Source organism: Amblyomma americanum, chromosome 11 (assembly GCF_052857255.1).
Source record: "Amblyomma americanum isolate KBUSLIRL-KWMA chromosome 11, ASM5285725v1, whole genome shotgun sequence".
Lineage (NCBI taxonomy): Eukaryota > Metazoa > Arthropoda > Arachnida > Ixodida > Ixodidae > Amblyomma > Amblyomma americanum.
The window spans coordinates 107,010,420-107,030,838 of NC_135507.1; the positions used below are offsets into that span (position 1 = coordinate 107,010,420).

A 20,419-nucleotide genomic window follows, 5' to 3' on the forward strand; every position below is an offset into this window, starting at 1 on the left:
CTTACACAAAGCTCTTAATTCATCCCCCACCCCTGTCTTCCCAGTTCGACGTACCACCTTGTCGAGCGGGGTGCAATTGAAGAACCAAGAACCCTTGATTAAATGCTCCTGCCATTCACCTTTACCCCCCACAGGACATTTTCGTGAACTCGTATGTTTTGCCGCCTTTTTTCTTTTTCTTTTGTGTGTGTGTTTCATGCACAGTGCACGTGTGTGTAGTTAAGCTAACTGCGCCGCTGATTCCGCCTTCACTATTCGTACCGAAGACGCTCCTGGAACGTCTCCTGCCCTGTCTGAATTTATTGTTTGTTTGCTCGTTTTGGCCGGCGGCACGGGCAGTACATGCATCTATGATTCTTATCTGCTCCGGGACTCCGCCAAAGTCTGTTATTGTTGCTTTGAGGGCCCGGATGCCCTCCCTCCCCTCGTTATTCCTTTTTTCCCCCGGGCTGGCCTCCCGCGCAAGCTCGCTGGGCGGCAGGGGACAAAGCGTTTTTCTTTTTCTCTTTATTTCTTTCTCCTTTTTCTAGTATTTTTCTTTTGTGCCCATCAAGGGTTCTTGGTTCTTCAATTGCACCCCGCTCGGCAAGGTGGTGCGTCGAATTGGCAAGACAGGGGTGGGGGATGAATTCAGAGCTTTGTGTAAGCCTACAGCCTAGCTTGAAAAAGATGCCGCTGGCGACAAACGACCGAAGTGTGTCGCGCCGGAATTCCTAAGGTCAGCATTGGCTCTGCAAGGGGCGATGGAGGTCAATACACCCGGACTTTCATTAATGTCGTGAGGAATTGTTATTAAATTTGTAAATAAAGTACGACTCGCGTTGCTCGAGATCTCTTTGTTGTGGAACCCACCCTGTAGGACTGTTAACTTAATTGCATCAAATTGGTCGTTTTTCTCATTAATATATGTGTTTTAACAAGGGGAGGTAGGGACAAAATATGCGCGCGGTGGTTATTAAAGCGAATTCGTATAAAGTTAACGGTCTGCCCAATGTACTGCGTACTGCACACACTGCATCCTAGGAGGTATATTACGTTGCAGAAATCCCAATCAGAGTTGTCATTAATTTTCCATTTGAATCCTGAAGCTGTGCTTATTTCACAGCTTGATGTTTGTAATGTGTTTGCAGACCTGGAATCTACTTTTTCCACAAGGTCGACACCCCAAAACCGGCTCTTTATGTGACTGAGTGTATTAGAATGTTTCGAATGTTTTTCGGTCGTTTGTAGACTGCATGAGGGAGAGCAGTGAAAATTTTGGCGAGGCGCTAGCTCGCTTTGTTTGAGAATGTTGAAATGTTTTTTTGAAGATTTTGTTTACGTACATTAGGCGGCTGTGTTACTGGTGAAGGGAAGTACGAGATTTGCCTGATGGTCTGTTTGCTCGCTGTATCGACGTCACTCCAGTATTTGCTCTCGGTTGGGTTTAGATGTCCTTTGAATGGCATCGTCGGCAATGGCGACGGGTATCGCTGCTTAATGAGGACTTCTTGCATGCGTTTGGAATTTTTTACGAAGTCTTCATCTTGGGAACATATTCCTTTAGATCGATGTGCCTGAGAGTATGGGATGCTTGTTTTAGAGTGACGAGGATGGCAGCTTTGGAAGTGTACGTATTGTTGACGGTCCGTCGGTTTTCTATATACACTGGTGGTGAGTGAGCTTTCGTTTACCAAAATCTCAACATCTAGGAAGTTAATTGTGGTGTGGGCGCACGTGTAAGTGAAAGATATGTTGGGGTGGACGAGGTGTGTCAGTCCAAATTAAAAAGATGTCATCCAAGTAGCGTTTGTATAGGGTGGGCTTAATGGGACAATCTTTCAAAAATTTAGACTTATTACTATGCATGAAGATGTTGACGTAGGTGTGGGCCATCCTTGTACCCATGGCTGGGCCGTTAATTTGTGAATAGTGTTGATTGATGAATTCGAAGTTGTTATATTCGAGTACGATTTTCGACAGTATTTATAAAACACGTGGAGCAGGGGAGCATCAAATCACTGATCGAAGCGTATGAACAAAACAGAAAGGAGGAATCCCCTGCTGCACGTGTATTAGATATGTTGTTCACAGCAACATCTTGCATGAAGCTGCAGGGAAGAGAAAAGTCGATGAGACGTAGCCAGTTGTACTTGAGCCGTCTACATCGAAGGATTCACCACCGATCCTCTCACCAGGTTTCGTGAAGCTTGCGCTTTATCGTGCCGGTTTACCACTGTCCTTCTTGCTAGTGAAGCGATTATTTTTTTAATGTTCTCTTTTTGTCCCATTTGCCATCTGCCATTTTTGATCGTGCCATCTTCTGGGCAAGTACTACGTTTGAGGTTCGAAAAAGATGCATAAGCGATCACGACCTATGGAAACAATAACAAAGACGAAACACGCTACAAGAGCACCACTAGATGCATATCTGCATATCGCGCGCACACGTGCGACTGATTTTCGCTGACGATCGGCCGCTCCCGTTGTATTCAATTAGCTGTGTCGCCAGATCGTCTGTCGCGAGGCGCTTTCGCTGTGCCCGCATGACCGCTTGTCTTGACCTTCCAGGGGAATTGCGCGTTGCTCGCGCGCGGCTTAGCCCGAAGCCGGTAAACCGGCTGGCCACCGCCACATCTGGACCTGGTTTGACTCAAATTGGTCTCAGCCGCGTCTTGTTCGGTTCGGGCGCGAACAATACGCGAGATTCAAAGCGCTCGGCCGTCTCTGTCTCTATGGGGGGGGGGGGGGCACTTGACCCCAAGGGCGCTCCTTTTCAGCACCACCCCGCCGTCGCCCGCCTCCGATTGAACAGGCGGGGGGTTCAAAGGGGAGCTGCCGCGGAGAGGCCGGGCAGCTCGTCCTAATGACAGCGCAGAACATGCGTCACTGACAGCCCCCTTCCTTTCGCCGTCCTGTCCATCGTGCGTCGCGCCGAGCCCGACAAAGAAAAGGCCGTCACCCCCCCCCCCCCCCCCTTCTGAATCGGGGGCGGAAATTCCGCAAATAGTTTCCCAGAGGCATCGTTTTTTTTTTCATGGGGTCAAGGAAGGTGGCGCAAGCAGTGTGAGGCAACGTTCTCTGTTCATTCTAGAGAAGCAAGCTTACACTGCAAAATTAAACCTTGTCTTTCTCTTCCAAATGCAATTAACTAGGAGTCCTGTCCAAAACCATTTGAGGTTGTTATGTGGGCACCCCCAACCTTTTTTATTTCCGTGTAACTCCAGCACTTCTTCACCTTTGTCATTGTAGCCGCTATTGTTCCATGCAACATCTTGTTATTAGCACTTGCTAATTCATGCCTTCTGCAGGGTTTAAAGGACCTTTTTAATTGGAAATGAGAGCATGTGCACAGGGTGGAAAGCGCGTGATCTGCCAGGAAACACTAAAGCGGCCCCGAGAAGGGATCTTTATTAAGGATGCCAGCCATCTTGGGCCTCTCCACTTGGCAACGACGACAAAGCGTGTGCGGTCCCTATGGTTAGGCCCCAGCTGTGGAAGCCATCCTCGGACACGACCATGACCTTCGACATCTGATGTTTTTACTTAAAAACACAGGGACCAAAGTCGTGCTGTATGCAGTGCAATCGCCATGTGGTTCCATAATCATCCATTTAGCCCGGCTCTTTGGACGGATTCAGGAAACGACTGAAAAGAACAAAAGTAACGAGCAAACAAAGGTGCGCTGCATAAAAGTTAGAACGTAAAGAGACGAAGGCACGCTGCGCTAATGCTGTAGCGAGGTCTAACATGCAAAATTTCGCGGCTGGCGTCGGTTTCTACAAAGCGCGAGTAGTGCCTACGGAAATAAACAAAGGCGAACTGGAGATGGGTAAGTCTGTATACAAGCACGAGTTTTTGTCTCTACCAGCGATTTACTAGCTCACACCGCGCGATTTTGATGTGTGGCGTCGATTTCGACAGAGAGGGAATACGGGCACGAAACGGGACGCTCGCGATCTGCCAGGAAACAATGAGGTGGCCCTAAAAAGGGCCGTTTGCAGGAGCACTTCAACCGCGACCTGCAGCGGCGCGGTGAGCAGTAGGCCCAGCAGTGGTCCGTCTTGTGCCCTTTGGCTCCGCACCGACGACACCGGTGCACGACGTACACCTCTCCTGGTCTTGCCCTTGAAGCCGACGCTATCCCTGGTCCGTAGATCTTGACGAGGGCCGCGACGATAATCTTTGACATCTGGTCGATGCCCCGGTCTCTCGCCACGTGATATCGGTCTGCGGCAAACAAGGACAGCATCGGCTTGCCAGAAGCATCCAGGAAACGATGCTGCAAAAAAAGTTACGTTTCAAGCGCCGCAATTTGGTGAGTTCTGCTCGAGAAAACTTGCGAAAATGTTGTTCAACCCTTACCTCGGGGTTGAGAATGTGCACGCCCGACAAGCGCTTCAGCGTGGCTGACAGACGGCGGTTCAGCTGGCGACGCCGGCGGTCCTCAATTTGCGCCTTACGTGGCTCATCGAAATGGCGTGGCAAGACTTTGAAGACCAGCACGACACTGGCCACGTTCTCCTGCAGCAGCAAAACGAGGTCCTGGAATGCGCAAGACATGTAGGTAAGCGGTACAGCACTTCATGAAGCGAAATTTGAGATAAAATGCGTACCTGTATGTGGCTGGCGATTTCTCGCGGGTCATCCCCTCTGTCGAGATCGTTGCCAACATATAGGACAACAAAATCGGCGTGCCGAAAGCATGTCTCTCGAATCATTTCAGCTAGGCTGATTGCGTCGTGGCCGCTAAAGCTGAAAGTACATGTTCTCACTAACGGCGAAAGCCGTAAGCGAGAACTGCACAGAAATTTCAGCTGGCTGTCGCCGACGAGCGCACCACGCAAAAAAGCCATACCTGGACAGCTCCCGAAACGCGCCCGCCGCCGCCTAGGTTCACGAAGCGAATGCCCGCGCACCACGCAAGCACGGCGGACGGCCGGACCTAGCGATTCCCTAGGCCGTCTAGGGACAGGCCGAGAGAGGCGCGGCGACCCCACATCCGGTTGAGAACGAGGGAGAAGCAGAAAAACGTCACGGAGAAGCGCATCCCATCGACCAATCAGAGTTTCCAGCCCACCTGCACTCAAACGCTTCTATTTCGTGAGCGTAGGGGGCGGCGCGCGCGTTTCGGAAGCTGTCCAGGTATGGCTTTTTTTTTTGCGTGGTGCGCTCGTCGGCGCAGCCAGCTGAAATTTCTGTACAGTTCTTGCTTCCACGACATTGCGACGACCCCCAAAAGGCGCTGACCCGCGAGAAATCGCCAGCGACATAAAGGTACGCATTTTATCTCAAATTTCGCTTCATGAAGTGCTGTACCGCTTACCTACATGCCTTGCGCATTCCAGGACCTCGTTTTCCTGCTGCAGGAGCACGTCGTGCTGGTGTTCAAAATTTTGCAACTCCATTACGACGACCCACATAAGGTGCGGTTTGAGGACCGCCGGCGTCGCCATCTGAACCGCCGTCTGACAGCCACGATGAAGCGCTTGTCGGGCGTGCACGTTCTCAATCACGAGGTAAGGGTTGAACAACGTTTTCGAAAGTTTTTTCGTGCAGAACTCGCCAAATTGCGGCGCTTGCAACGTAACTTTTTTTGCAGTATCGTTTCCTAGATGCTTCTGGCGAGCCGATGCTGTCCTTATTTGCCGCGGACCGATACCACGTGGCGAGACGCCAGGGCATCGACCCCAGTGCGCCTTTGTTCCTTTGCAGTGGCAAGTCCAGGGTAAAAGTGGCCACGATAATTCTGCCACTACAATCTGCCCTTTAGGGTCGCTATCAGCTGTAACGGTAAGTCCAGAAGTTCCGACTCGCGCATTGTGGAAATCGCGCCTGGCCTAAGTTTCCAGCATTCACCCAGTGCAGTGCAGCTTTGTTTAATTCCTTAGAGACTTCTCGCGCTTTGTCGAAATCGACGGCATCCGTGAAAATTTACATATTAGACCTCGCTACAGCATTATCCCAGCGCAGCGCGCCTTTGTTTCTTTGCGTCGGCAAGCGTTAGAAGCACGCGCCGTCTCGCGCTTTGTCCAAGTCGGATCTAAAACTCGCGCTAGGCCTCGTTGCCTGGTTGACAAAGTACATGGTTTTGTTCCTTTCAGTGGCAAGCCCCTGCCACTACAGTCGGAGCCCTTAATTTTATGATCGCTGTCAGCTTCAACAGCAAGTCCAAGAAAAGTTATGACGATCGCGCGGTGTGGAAATCGGCGGTAGAAACAAAAAACTCGTGCTTGTAGCTGCAGAATTACCCAGCTCCAGTGCGCCATTGTTTATTTCCGTAGCGACTACCCGCGCTTTGTAGAAATCGACGCCAGCCGTGAAATTTTACATATTAGACCTCGCTACAGCATTAGCGCAGAGCGCCTTCGTTACTTTGCGTTCTAACTTGTTTGCTCGTTACTTTTGTTCTTTTCAGTCGTTTCCTGAATCTGTCCAAAGAGCCGGGGTAGGTGGATGATTGTTCGCCGTCAGTGGAACCACATGGCGATCGCACTGCATACAGCACGACTTTGGTCCATTGTTTTTTAAATAAAAACATCAGATGTCGAAGGTCGTGCCCGAGGATTGCTTCGACAGCTGGGGCAAAACCATGGGGACCGCACACGCTGTGTCGTCGCTGCCAAGTCAAGAGGCACAAAACGGCTGTCAGCCTTAATAAAGGCCCTTCTCGGGGCCGCCTCAGTGTTTCCTGGCAGATCACACACTTTCCACCCTGTGCACGTGTTCTCATTTCCAATTAAATAGGTCCTTCAAACCCTGCAGAAGGCTTGAATTAGGAACTGCTAATATCAAGATGGTACTTGGGAAACAATAGCGGCTACAGTAACAAAGATGAAGAGGGGCTGGAGTTACACGCAAATAAAAAAGGTTGGAGGTACCCAGATAGGCTGAAATGGTTTTGGGCGGGAGTCCTAGTTATTCTATATAGGACTCAAATAATGCATATTCAGCGTTTATCAAGGTTTTTGTAGAAGTATATAAAGAACATTAAGCAGTCTAAACGAATAAGAGAACCATGGATCACGCCAGAGCTCAGAAGAATGATAAAGAGCAAAAACAAGTACCATGCCTTTTTAAATAATCGCTCTCTTGAATCTTATTAAAAAAAAACAAGAAATAATCTAAATGCTGAGCTTAAGCGTGCTAAGACTGTGTATCATCAAAAACTGTTCTCTGATGTTAGAATGAAAAATTCAGACACTGTGTTGCAGATAACTTGTTACGTGGCAATACGAAAAATGCGCCAGCTCAACGAATAATCTATAAGGGCTCTGAATTATCCGGTCAGGCTCTTGCTGGCCATTTAAACAGCAATTTCTTAACCACCCATTTACCTATGATGCATCTACCTGAAGTTCCTTCATCTTGTAGCCCTTTCGAAAAGCCTTTTCCTTGAGCCCACCAATGAGACCTTTATGAATTTGAATAATAGCAAAGCCTTAGATGTTGACAATATTCAGATAAAACCAGTCAAATATGTACTATCATATATTGCACCTGTGCTTGCATACATCTTCAATTTGTTAATTGAAACGGGAGTTTACCCGGAATAAATGAAGAAAGCAAGAGTGACAGTTGTGTTTAAAGGGGGAGATAAAGATGTAGTGTCCAATTATAGACCAATATCTGTGATTCCAGTCTTTTCAAAGGGCTTGGAAAAAGTAATCTTTTCCCGTGTAGTGAACTTTTTTAATGCAAAACAAATCCTGTCTGATGCTCAATTTGGCTTCCGAAGGGGAAAGTCGACAGAAACGGCTTTGTTATCACTTAAGGAATATATCCTGCAAAACACTGAAGCAGGTATTCTCACTGTCGGACTCTTCATTGATTTTAGTAAGGCTTTCCATTCCCTAAACCATCAAATTTTAACTCATAAACTTTCTCAAAGCGGAGTTCGTGGAACACCTTTAGACCTCATGAAATCATACCTGCAAAATCGAAAACAATCTATCTATATCCACAACCATCAGTCTTCTTTTTTGGCGGTACGAAATGGTGTGCCTCAAAGCAGCATTCTGGGCCCGATGCTTTTTAACATCTATATAAATGACATTGGTCATATTTATGACAAAGCGAAATTTATTATATACGCCGATGATAACAGTTTACTAATCCCTGGTCACGACATAAACAAGTTAATTGAAGAGTGCAACGTAATCCTTACGAAACTAGAGAACTGGTCCTCTTCTAATTGCCTATAAATAAACCCTACAAAGACAAAGGTAATGATTTTCCGTGCAAGGAACAAGCCAGTCGAACTACAACGCGCTCCTAAATACGCAGGTGAAGAAATTCAAATTGTAGACAGCCACAAAATCCTTGAAGCTACTTTCTCGTCGCATCTCAGGTGGGATCGACATGTGGAAAATATTTGCAAAAAGCTCTCTTCAGTAGCAGGTGTTCTAACACGATGTCGATGGCTCCTTCCCACTCACGTGAAAATTCAAATTTATCATGCTCTTTTCGGTTCCGTAACTCTGTTTGGGCAACACCACAAAAACAAATGTGATAAAAATACAGGTTCTGCAGAAGAAAATGATCCGCTACATTGCAAACCTTCCTTATCTGTCTCTCCAACGCAAACTGCTTTTAGAAATTATAACATCATTCGTTTTGAACATATATATGTTTTTCGCATTTTGAGGTTCTTTTACCATTCTTCACTAATTTCCGGTGAGCCGAGGGCTAGAACGTTAAGGAAGGAGTGGGCTACGTTAACGAGCACATGTGTAAGAACTTACTCAGGGGGTCTGGGTTTCACTGAACGGTGCACCCCTCTCCCTGGGCGGGTCGTTGAACCGACTTCGTCGGGAATACTTGGTTGTAGTGGAGGAGGGCTGGGCTAGCTGTGTACAAAGATTTCAAATTGTCGGAAAAAGTAAGGAAAGAACGTCAAAGCTTATTAATACTGCACGAGGCAGGATAGTGTAAGTAAGGAGGGGTATGATTGCCTGGGATATACACTAGGAGTTATAAAGGGTATATCTGAGTTAGCCAATTAACGAGAGGTGCAGTATTATTTTGTTTGGAGGTCGTGAATAAAAGAAAGGATACCAGGCTTTTCGTTAAGACATTCTTGAATAGTATTAAACTTGTAGATAAAATAGAATTCACGTTGTTCACGTTCACGCCTGTTTTTGAAGCCCCCTTGAATAATTGTTACTTTTAGTGTGTCAAATGGGTGTCCTTCTGAGTTTACATGCTTGGATAGGGGAAGATTGGGGAGAGACTTGGTGTGCGCTCGGTGGTTGTTGAATCGAATGCGGAATGCAGTGCTTGTCTCTCCTATGTATTGCTGGTTACACACAGTGCATTCAAGAAGGTAAATAATGTTTGATGAGTCGCAGTCAAACTTGCCGTTGGTTGAATGCTGGAAAACTGACATCGTACTAGTTGCGGAACACGTAGTCTTCATGTGCTTGCAAACTTTGCAGCGATCTTTACTACAGGGCTGGCATCCATATTTGGGGTTTTGTGTTCCTTGGAGTGGACTAGATGGTTCTGAATGTTTTTGGCACGCCTGTAAATCACGCGGGGTGCGCATGTAAATATTTTCGATAGTCGTTGACTTTGCTGGAGAATATTGAAGTGCTTATCAAGAATTCTGTTTATGTTCGGTGCGTTACTGTTAAATGTGAGAATAAGGTTAGTAGTGTAATCATTTCGGTTATCTCTTCGGTGCCCCTGGAGTATTAGACTACGGTTCAGATTTGAAGCTCTGCTTATGGCGTCATCAATAAAAGAACGTGGATAGCGCTGCGTTAAGAGCACGTAAACATTTTTTAATGCTTTTTATACGTATATGTAAATATTTTTTTTGCTTGAAGTGCGTTTGTCGTGTACTGCCATTTCAGAGGCGCTTGGGCCCAGTCAAGCTGCTTTTTAGCAGCTTTTAGCCCTTGCATCTCTGTAGTATGTAACTTGCATTTTGTAAAAATGAAATGAAATTGCATTTGGAAGAGAAAGACAAGGTTTCATTTTGCAGTGGAAGCTTGCGTCTCTAGAATGAACAGAGAACGTTGCCTCACACTGCTTGGGCCTGTCGTTTGACCCCTCGTTCACCGCAGGGGAAAAAAGGACCTCTCTAGGAAACTATTTGTGGGATCTTTCCTCTGCTTCAGGAGGGGAGGGGGAGGGGAAGGGAGGTTGATGGCCTCCCCTTTGTCGGGTTCGCCGCGACACGCGACGCACGACGGACAAGACGACGAAAGGAAGCGGGGAAAGCTGCCTTTCCGAAATTAACCGTGACTTGCAGGTGCCTATAGCTGTGTTTGGATTCCAGGGAAGTAGCAGCCGACCTCTGAATCCTCCTCGCCCATTCCCACGGTGCTCCGCGTGCCATGTCGCCATGTGCGGTGAAAAGAGCAGTGTGCAGAGTTTAAATTAAACAAGTATGAAGGTATACAATGAAGCCAATTACAGACAGCTAGAGGAATTTCAAGAGCATGCTCTGTGATGCTATTTATCTCAGTGAAAACTAATGCAGCCAACTCCTCGCCCATTCCCACGGGGCTCCGCGTGCCATGTCGCCATGTGCGGTGAAAAGAGCAGTGTGCAGAGTTTAAATTAAACAAGTATGAAGCTATACATTGAAGCCAATTACAGACAGCTAGAGGAATTTCAAGAGCATGCTGTGTGATGCTAGTTATCGCAGTGAAAACTAATGCAGCCAACTATTATTTCGTATTTTTTTTTTACCCAACAGACATGAAAGGTCTGAAGATGAATTAGTACCAAACACATCGGTACATCAGTTGTAATGCCTGAAAAAAGTTGTACCAACATATAGATGCCCATGTCGTGATAATCAGGAATACTGAGGAATTAATGCAAATTAAAACATTTTTTTTTTGTTCGGGCTCACACACCTGCTACAAACATCTTTATACGTAGCAATTTAAATGACTCTGTAGGATGCTTTTTGGGTAAAAAGTACAGTATGGCAGAAGAGTCTTTAGGAAATGCACTGTGTAGAAATAGGCATACCAATTCCATCTCATCGTTCGATAAATATAACAAATACCGTGCAAAGGAGCTTGCTGCATAGTATAGTTGCAAGTTCCTGGTTGCAGACCGCTCTGCAGTCACTGAACTGTGATTGTGTATGTACTGCATGACAGTGCGTGGATAGCAAAGCATGCAGTTAACCAACAAAGAGATGCTTGTTCATATCGTTTACCACACATATAAACAACATCAATGAAACAGGATGCTATGTGTAACTTTTTGACATGTTCCTTTTAGGCAGCCTCTAAAAATGTTTCCGCCTAAATGAGCTGCCTTGTTTTGCAACAATATAACCACGGGACTGCTGTAAATTGCCACATTTTCATATTCTATGAAAATCATTGCATGCGAGGGGTCACAACCCTATCCTGTTTCTTGAAGGTCCCGTTGCTTTGTTGGCAATGCTTGGACAACCATGGCCAGCTTTCCGCATTCTTGTGCACAGGGTATGTCCAGTACGTGCATGCCTTTCCACCTAGTAATGGCTTACATTGCAAACAGACAAAAAAAAACACATAGAGCACAAGTACAGATAGTATTTGTAGTCCACACTCTTCTTATTCACCTCAGTAAATATGGCACATACCCACGCGGGGGGATTGGCCAAGGTACAGTGGAGATTTGCCAATGAAATATTTCGACGAGAAAACAGACGTGAGGCGGCGGCGTAGAAGACTGAATCAAGATAAAGATAGGAAAATTCAATTAAATTTAAGAAATATGAATTACCAGGAATAGAACCAAGCATTTTCGGACATGAGACAGAATTTTGTATACAGCTAACAAGGTAACCGATCAGTTGCACTTATGTAATCATGACGGTAGCCACAAACACTGCTTAACGGGAATTCCTTGGCGCTCGCACCGAACGAGAGAAGAACTGGAAGAGACTAGAAGAGGGACCTCCAAATACTGATTTCCTTGAACAACCGCCGGCAAGAGAGGAGAAAATGGTCTAATGTTTCAACTTGCCAACATGAGACACAAAGGTTTGTCGCAGGGAACCCGTATCTGCGTAAGTACAAATTTAAGTGAGGGATTCTGCATCGCAGAAGCGTCATTGACACCTCAAAACGCCTTGATTTACACCACCGGACTTCCCATGGGTACTTTAAGTGGTGAAAATCCACGGTATTGAGCAACGGATCACTCAGGCTGGCTGAAATATGTTGGAACCACTGGAAACGTGAAGTTTCCAACAGAATGAGGTGAGGGACGGGATAGATTCAGATTACAGGAGCGCTGAGAGCTGACCTTGCCAATAAATCAGCCACCTCGTTAAAATAGACACCCGAATGCCTGCAGGTACCCGGACAAAGCGGATCTCACGCACTGTGCACGGAACAAAAAACCAAAGCGGCCGATTCAATACAGATTTTCCGGAGTTTTGGAGAGAGCCTAAAACTGAAAGGCAGTCTGCATGAATAAGAACCCGTGCTACATGTCTGGGAATTTTGAGAAGAACCAAACCAATTGCCAGAAACTGTACGAAGAATTTAGAAGTATAATCAGGGATACGAACGGAATAGCTCCAAACCAGATCCTGCGAATATATCCCAATCGCCGCCTTCTGACAGCTGCCGGAGGCATCAGTGGAGAGAACAGTATGATGAGGAAAATTGTGTAGGTGTTCAGAAAGAAGACCATTTAGGATATTTGCGGGCATATGTTTCGCATGGAACGGGTAAATGTGGTCGTAATAGAAGACGGGGTCAGCCTGCGTATCAGCAACTCGTTGCAAGGAGATCAGATCAACCTGAAGCGGAGCTTGCGTGAACCTAACTTGCGGAAGCTGATAGCCTGACCAATGTTGCTGTTGTTGTTAGCCTATCAAAAGATCGCACATACCCACACTGGGCGATCGGCGAAGAATCAGGTGGCTATTCATCTGTACTCAATTAACAAAAAAGAAAACCACGCGGGAACGCAACACTGGCGGATGTGCTGAATTTCAGGAACAAACCATGCAACAAGTAACAAAATATTCCTAAATCAGATTTTACATTGCATGATGAACCATGACTGTACCAAAGCAATGAGACATAAGTGAAGCATTTCATTCCTTTCGTGACATAAACGAGTTATGAGGTTTGTTGAACAATTAAAAAAGTGATTTTTCATGGCAGCCAGCATGGGTCATTTCAAGTTATAGCTCAAGATTACAATCACATCTGATATAGATGACACGCATGCTATGAAAGCAAGATAATTCTTTTTCCTTTTTTATGAGAAATGCACAGGCAGTTTCAAGGCTTGCTTCACAATTTAATTTCTGGCGTATACACAAAGGCATGTCTATAAATTATTCGTGCGTTACACCAGAACCAACACTACTTAAGTTGGTAAATCATGTTCATTACCTGGGTGTCATTAATAGCAAACATATGATAATGCTGCTAATGTTATAGACGAACAAACAGCGGTTTTATGAAGACGTTAAGTAATACGTGGTACTGCTGTGTCCATCAGGTAGGCAGTTTCAAGGCTTGCTTCACAATTTAATTTCTGGCGTATACACAAAGGCATGTCTATAAATTATTCGTGCGTTACACCAGAACCAACACTACTTAAGTTGGTAAATCATGTTCATTACCTGGGTGTCATTAATAGCAAACATATGCTAATGCTGCTAATGTTATAGACGAAAAAACAGTGGTTTTATGAAGACGTTAAGCAATACGTGATACTGTTGTGTCCATCAGGTAATGAACTGTGCGGCAGTTTCAGTTTCTCTTCTCTTATTTTCAAATTCAATTCTCTTACTTTCAGTTTCTCTTCTTCGGAGTTTCAGTTTCAGTCGCATGCATGTTGCTTGACACCGCGTATACGTGACGCAGGAAAAGTAGAGGGGTGGGGGGGGGGGTCGGAGGAACCTTGGCGTCAGCATGACATCGCTCGCTCCGGTGTGTCGTTCGATCTTGCATCTACAATACAACAACGTGCCGACGAGGTAAATCTTTACTATGAGTTTCACGGGATCTTACGCCCTCTCGTACATTCCTGAAAACCACGGATCAGCCACCAATACCATGGAACCAGTGGAAGGCACTGTTTTCTACCTACTTAGAGGCGTCTGGCGCCTGAGTTTCCTGCATCCCGGCGCAAAGCTATAGATGCTTCTGCAATCGCGCGGCGTCGGAGGCCAGCATCGTTCCGGAACGCCTCCCGCCACGAGCGCAATTTTAAAACGAAGGAGACCTCAATTAAGTGAAGTTACGAAACGCGAAGATGCGTCGAAGGTGCCTCCGCCCGCCTTCCGTCGCGGAGACAAAAAGAGGGCTCCTTCCTAAAAACTGAGAGAGAGGGGAGAGTAACAGAAAGAAAATGGGGAACGAAGGCGCGAAATCGCCCAAGTGTGCATTATTGCAATGGGTTACTGCCCTATATGGAGCATCACGCTCTATTATCTGCAAAGCAGGAAAAAAGAAATAAATAAAATATATAAAAAGTTGAGGGGGTGGAATAGGCAATATGCTTTGCTCTCATAACTGTTTTCTCTGGTCATGAGCAAGGAAGACAGGCAGGGTTAGGAGAAGGGCGGCATGTGGAAGCAAGCACGCAAATTGGCATGACCTCAGGCGATGCAGTCCGGGTGCTGTGAATTTCAGTAGGGCTAGGACTACGATCTCTGAAGTGTGGAGAGAGTACCAGGGTTTTCATTTATACCGGCCTGCACAGTATTAAACTGATATATAAAGTATGACTCTCGTTGCTCACGCTCACGGGCATTTTGGAAGCCGCTCTGTAGCAGCGTAACTTTTAGTTTGTGAAACTCGTGGCCTTCCTGGGAAAGATGTTTCGACAGGGGGAGGAGAGAAAGAGATCTGAGTGCGCGCGGTGGTTGTTGAATCTAATTCGGAAGGAATTCTCGGTTTGGCCAATGTATTGCATCTGACAATCGCCACACTCGAGCATGCATACTACGTTACTACTGTCACAGTTCAAGTTTTCACGGATGGAGTGTTTGAAGTTAGAGTGTGTGCTTTGAGCTAGTGTTGTTGTCCGCATGTGCTGGCAAACTTGACAGCGATTCTTCCTGCAAGGTAGGCAAACCACAGGGTTTTACTTATTGACAGTAGAGTGAACTACATAATTCTGCATGTTTTTTGGTAGTCTGTAGGTAACCTGTAGAACTGTTGGAAAAATTTTTGACAGTCGATCGTTTTGTTCGATTATGTTGAAAAGTTTTTTTTTAGAGTTTTGTTGACATTAGGAAGGTTGTTTGCGAAGGTTAAGTCGAGATTAGAGCGGTGTTCATTTGCGGTTGCTAATGGGGGATCCCCAAACATTTCATTACGATCTGTTGCTTCCGCTTTCGTAACGGCATCATCAATAATGGAGGCCGGATAGCATTGGTCCCTCAGAACCTCCCGCATACGGCTAGAATTTTTTTCAAAGTCTTCTGGTCGTGAGCAGATCCGTTTGAATCTGATGGCTTGGGAATATGGAATTGAAGTTTTGCAGTGGCGTGGGTGGCAGCTCTTCTAATGAAGGTACTGTTGCCTATCCGTGGGCTTTCTATAGACACTGGTGATTAAGGTACCCTTCTCCATTCGAATTGAGACGTCCAAGAAATTAATTTGACTGGTGGAGTGAGGGTGTGTGAAACAGATGTTTGGATGTACGTTGTTAAATGCTGAAATAAACTGGATGAATTGGTCCTCTGTTTTCGTCCATACCATGAATATGTTGTCTAGGAAGCGTTTGTAAAAAGCCGTTTTTGTTGGGTATGAGCGGATAAACTCCGATTCAATGCTATGCATATATATAATGGCATAGTTTGGCGCCATTTTCGTTCCCATAGCGGTACCACTCGTTTGTAGGTAAAAGGAGTTGTTGAATTAAAAAAAAAGTGGAGCTTGAGGACCAGATCAGTAAGTGCAGCGATGGTACTTTGGCTAGGAGCATCAGCGTTTTTGTGTTTTCCATAGGATGAGACCACAGCTCGGATGCCATCATCATGCGGTATGTTTGTGTACAGAGACACTACATCAAGGGTAACTAAATATATATATGCAAAGTTGAGAGACGCTTCATTTAGACAGATTTATTTTGAGTCGACGTTTCGGACAGAGCCTGTCCTTTCTCAAGACTGAAGTTACAGCGATCTTCCTTCCGTTCTTGAGGAGTTTTAATTGGCACACATGTCCGCCACATGAAAATAGCAACAAGCATCGGGTACTGGAAAGAAGATGGACAGAAAAGAATAATACTAGAAAAGGGAGAAAGAGTAATAAATAGAAAAAGAAAACGCGCTGTCGCACCCTGTCCACCGAGAAGCCGCTGGGAGCGTGCAGAAAAAAAAGAGAAAGAAGAAAAGGAAAACGAGGAGCGGGAGGGGAGAATGGTCGCCCCTCAAGGCAGAGCGGCGGCGAGTACAGAAACAGACGGTGGCGGATTCGCGGAGATGCGTGTACTCGCGTGCCCCTGGCCAAAACGAGTAAAAAAAACAATAAAGCGCAGACATGGCAGGACACTTCCCCGGAGCCTCTTCGGCAGGAATAGTGAATCCGGAATCAGCGGCACAGTTAGCTTAAGTAGAGACACGTGCACTGTGCATGCAAACACAAACACACAAAATAAAAATAAAAAAGGCGACAAAACATCCGAGTTCGGGAAAGTGTAGGGGGGGGGGGGGGTTAACGTGAATGGTGGGAGCATTTAGGCAAGGGTTCTTCAACTGCCCCCCGCTCGGCAAAGTGGTCGAACTGGGAGGAGTGGAGGTAAAGATGCGCTTTTATCCCGCGCACGCTGTCACAAACGTGGGGAATTCTGAGAAAACTCTAGAGAAAATGTGTCTGTCACCAATCGGACATGACGTCATTAAAAGTCACGTGACCATGACGTTAGAGGCGTGACGTCACTTTTTTTTGGGCCAATCAGCGTTTCCAGCCTACCGACCCGCAATCGCTTGTCACGAAATGCCCGCAGACCACGCACGCCCGGCGGCCGGCCCTAGCGATTCCCTAGGCACTCTAGGGACAGGCTGAGAGAGGCGCGGCGACCCCATATCCGGTTGAGAACGAGGGCGAAGCGAAAAAACGTCACGCAGACACGCATCCCACCGACCAATCGGCGTTTCTAGCCCACCGACCCGCAAACGCTTCTCTGGAAACTATTTGCGGGATCTTTCCTCTGCTACAGGAGGGGCGGGCGAGGGGAAGGGGGGTTGATGGCCTCCCCTTTGTCGGGTTCACCGCGATACGCGACGCACGACGGACAAGACGACGAAAGGAAGCGGGCAAAGCTGCCTTTCCGAAATTAACCGTGACTTGCAGGTGCCTATAGCTGTGTTTGGATACCAGAGAAGTAGCAGCCGACCTTTGAATCCTCCTCGCCTATTCCCACGGGGCTCCGCGTGCCATGTCGCCATGTGCGGTGAAAAGAGCAGTGTGCAGAGTTTAAATGAAACAAGTATGAAGCTATACAATGAAGCCAATTACAGACAGCTAGAGGAATTTCAAGAGCATGCTGTGTGATGCTAGTTATCTCAGTGAAAACTAATGCAGTCAACTATTATTTCGTTTTTTTTTGACCCAACAGACATGAAAGGTCTGAAGATGAATTAGTACCAAACACATCGGTGCATCAGTTGTGATGCATGAAAAAAGTTGTACCAACATATAAATGCCCATGTCGTGATAATCAGGAATACTGAAGAATTAAGGAAAATAAAAATTTTTTTTGTTCGGGCTCACACACCTGCTACAAACATCTTTATACGTAGCAATTTAAATGACTCTGTAGAAAGCTTTTTGGGTAAAAAGTACAGTATGGCAGAAAGGAGTCTTTAGGAAATGCACTCTAGGAAAGCCATACCAATTCCATCTCATCGTTCGATAAATGTAACAAATACCGTGCAAAGAAGCTTGCTGCATAGTGTAGTTACAAGTTACTGGTTGCAGACCGCTCTGCAGTCACTGGACTGTGATTGTGTATGCACTGCATGACAGTGCCTGGATTTCAGAACAGTTAACCAAAAAAGAGCTGCTTGTTCATATCGTTTACCACACATATAAACATCATCAATGAAACAGGATGCTATGTGTAACTTTTTGACATGTTCCTTTTTGGCAGCCTCTAAAAATGTTTCCGCATAAATGAGCTAGCTTGTTTTGCAGCAATATAACCACGGGACTGCTGTAAATTGCCACATTTTCAAATTGTATGAAAATCATTGCATGTGAGGGGTCACAACCATATCCTCTTTCTTGAAGGTCCCGTTGCTTTGTTGGCAATGCTTGGACAACCATGGCCAGTGTGGCATTCCTTGTGTGCTGCGAGGTTCCGCGTTCCACGGCGCGGCGTAGACGGAGACCCAGATGACAGCGGCATCATCAATTACCCAGCCATGCACTTTGAGTGACGACCAGAACGAAGGGACCCGCCGCCGTGACAGCGGCATCATCAATTACCCAGCCATGCTCTTTGAGTAACGACCAGGACAACCGGACCCGCCGCCGCCGCCGCGGGGAAACAGGCTTTATCCTCCCCAATTTGCGTGGCCGTTCCAGGTGCGGCCCTCCCGGGCACATTCCAGGACAAGGGAGCTGTCAGCGGGCCAGAGCGCGCCGTACCACAGCCGACGCTATGCGCTACCGCGAAGACAACATTCTTTCCCTCCTTCCCCTTTCGACGTGGGCTATCGCCGGGAAGGCACCCACAGCTTCCCGCCGTGCCTCGTGAACAAAAGCGCATTCCCAGAAGGGCCGTGACGGACACCTGTCATGGCGGACAGGCAGTACTCGCCAAGAATGTGGAAAGACAGGCGCTAGTGAATTAGCTCCGAAGAGAGAGCCTGTGTATACTCTCACTTGAGAGAAAGTGGTGGCGTTTTTGTTGTTTATTTAGTTTGTATTGTTAACAGACTCTGGGTTCGAGGCTAAGCCCAACCCAAGGGGTTGTCCCCATCTCGCATGTTATTTTGGATTGGAGAATTGATGCTTTGGGCGGGCCACTGGAAATGACCGCCTTTAGTCCTTTGTTAATCAAGTGCTTAAAAGCACATGTAAACGGATGCAGTCCAGGCTGAGCTGAGGACGACATCGTTCGCCAAGAGTGCCTTCAGCGCCGAAGCCCGACGGCGTGCAGCTTCTGCCAGCAACCGCTCGAGCCCAACTCCGGAGCCACTCCATCGCCCCCATGAAGTCGTCGGCACGTAAGCTCGGACGCCCCAGCCTCTGATGTATAACCTTAATCATGTGTAATTACGAATATACCTGTTTGTTTAAACTGAGCCATACGGTGTCTCTTTGCCTCTCCGTCCCGTGTGGACCTGCGCATTATGGGGGTCATCACACTGGTGTCAGAAGTGGGGTCTCAAAAGCAAATGTCCTCTGAATGCTGTGACATTCATGACTTCAAAATTGTAATCAAAAGGGAATCACGGGACTGATTGTGGGACTTTTACCCCCATTTGAGAGGCTTGAGGCACCGGAGGGCTTGAAAAAAAAAAATGTCTTTATCTGAGGGAGCTCCCACTCGACAGCCGTCGCTCGGAGCAAGCATGCTGGCATTAGGAAGCGTCATTCCGACGTTTACGGGAGATAAGACAGGGGTTCCAATCTGCGATTTCTTTTCCATGCTAGAAGAGATTTGGAAAATGGGGGGATGGTCCGATGCTCAAATGCTGGGAATGGCGAGGTGTAAGATGGCAGGAGCTGCTCATGATTTTGCATGGCGAGACGAAAAAGTAAAATCCACAAAATCATTTGCGGAATTTAAGAAGCTCGCGTTTGAGCATTTCGACACTGAACCACGTCACGTGCGGGTACAGAGGTTCCGTGACGCCGTACAGATGGTAGGGGAGGACGTGCGAACGTTTGCGTCGCGGCTTCAGCGCTTAGCGCGCGATACGTTAAGCAGGGAGGAGGAAGGAGACCAGCTAAAGAAGAAATACGCGGAGGATATACTTAAAGAGGAAATGACCGCTTTGTTCGTGGCTGGTCTGCAAGACCCCGTGCGCCGGATCGTGCTCTCGCGCAAGCCGAGCAATTTCGACCAAGCCGTGGATGCAGCATTGGATGAGGAACGAAATGAGGCGTTAACGACAGCCGCAGCGAGAGTGCGCGTCATAGAGAGAGCGGTGCTCAACCCTGAGGTTGCTCTCTTGACAGAGCGATTAGATCGCTTACAACAGCTGCTATCTCAGCAGGTAGAACGCCAGGTTGAAGCGCGCGCTCAACAGCGCTCATTCGCTGGAAACCGGAGACCGCCACAAAGCTACAGGCGCGGTATGCGAGATTTTGAAGAAATCGTATGCTTCGCTTGCCAGGGTCGCGGACACATCGCCAGGTTCTGCCAAAACGTGCGCCGTGGGGAGCCACAAAGAGAAGTAGGCGAGACACGCCCTAAGCAAGCCTACAGCGGGGCTCCAGATACCGAGACAAAAAACTAGTTAGTCCTCCCCAGCCTGAGGAGCGTGGGGAGG

The 20,419-nt window shown here is 47.1% G+C and overlaps 2 protein-coding genes across 2 annotated transcripts in view; both read left to right on the top strand.

The window, feature by feature from the left end:
* The window catches only part of LOC144111361 (WD repeat and HMG-box DNA-binding protein 1-like), a 402,955-nt gene that overhangs the window by 288,438 nt on the left and 94,098 nt on the right, over positions 1 to 20,419 (top strand). The window lies entirely within an intron of this gene.
* Positions 625 to 5,752, top strand: LOC144110844 (uncharacterized). The gene is made up of 5 exons (XM_077643926.1): positions 625 to 642; positions 5,088 to 5,124; positions 5,186 to 5,256; positions 5,328 to 5,498; positions 5,582 to 5,752. The coding sequence occupies exons 1-5, from the start codon at positions 625 to 627 to the stop codon at positions 5,750 to 5,752; spliced, it is 468 nt and encodes a 155-aa protein (XP_077500052.1).

Coding starts and splice junctions, on each gene's coding strand:
- LOC144110844 (XM_077643926.1), top strand. Junction 5,257..5,327: donor AAATCGCCAGCGACATAAAG/GTACGCATTTTA, acceptor TGCGCATTCCAG/GACCTCGTTTTCCTGCTGCA. Junction 5,499..5,581: donor TGCACGTTCTCAATCACGAG/GTAAGGGTTGAA, acceptor CTTTTTTTGCAG/TATCGTTTCCTAGATGCTTC.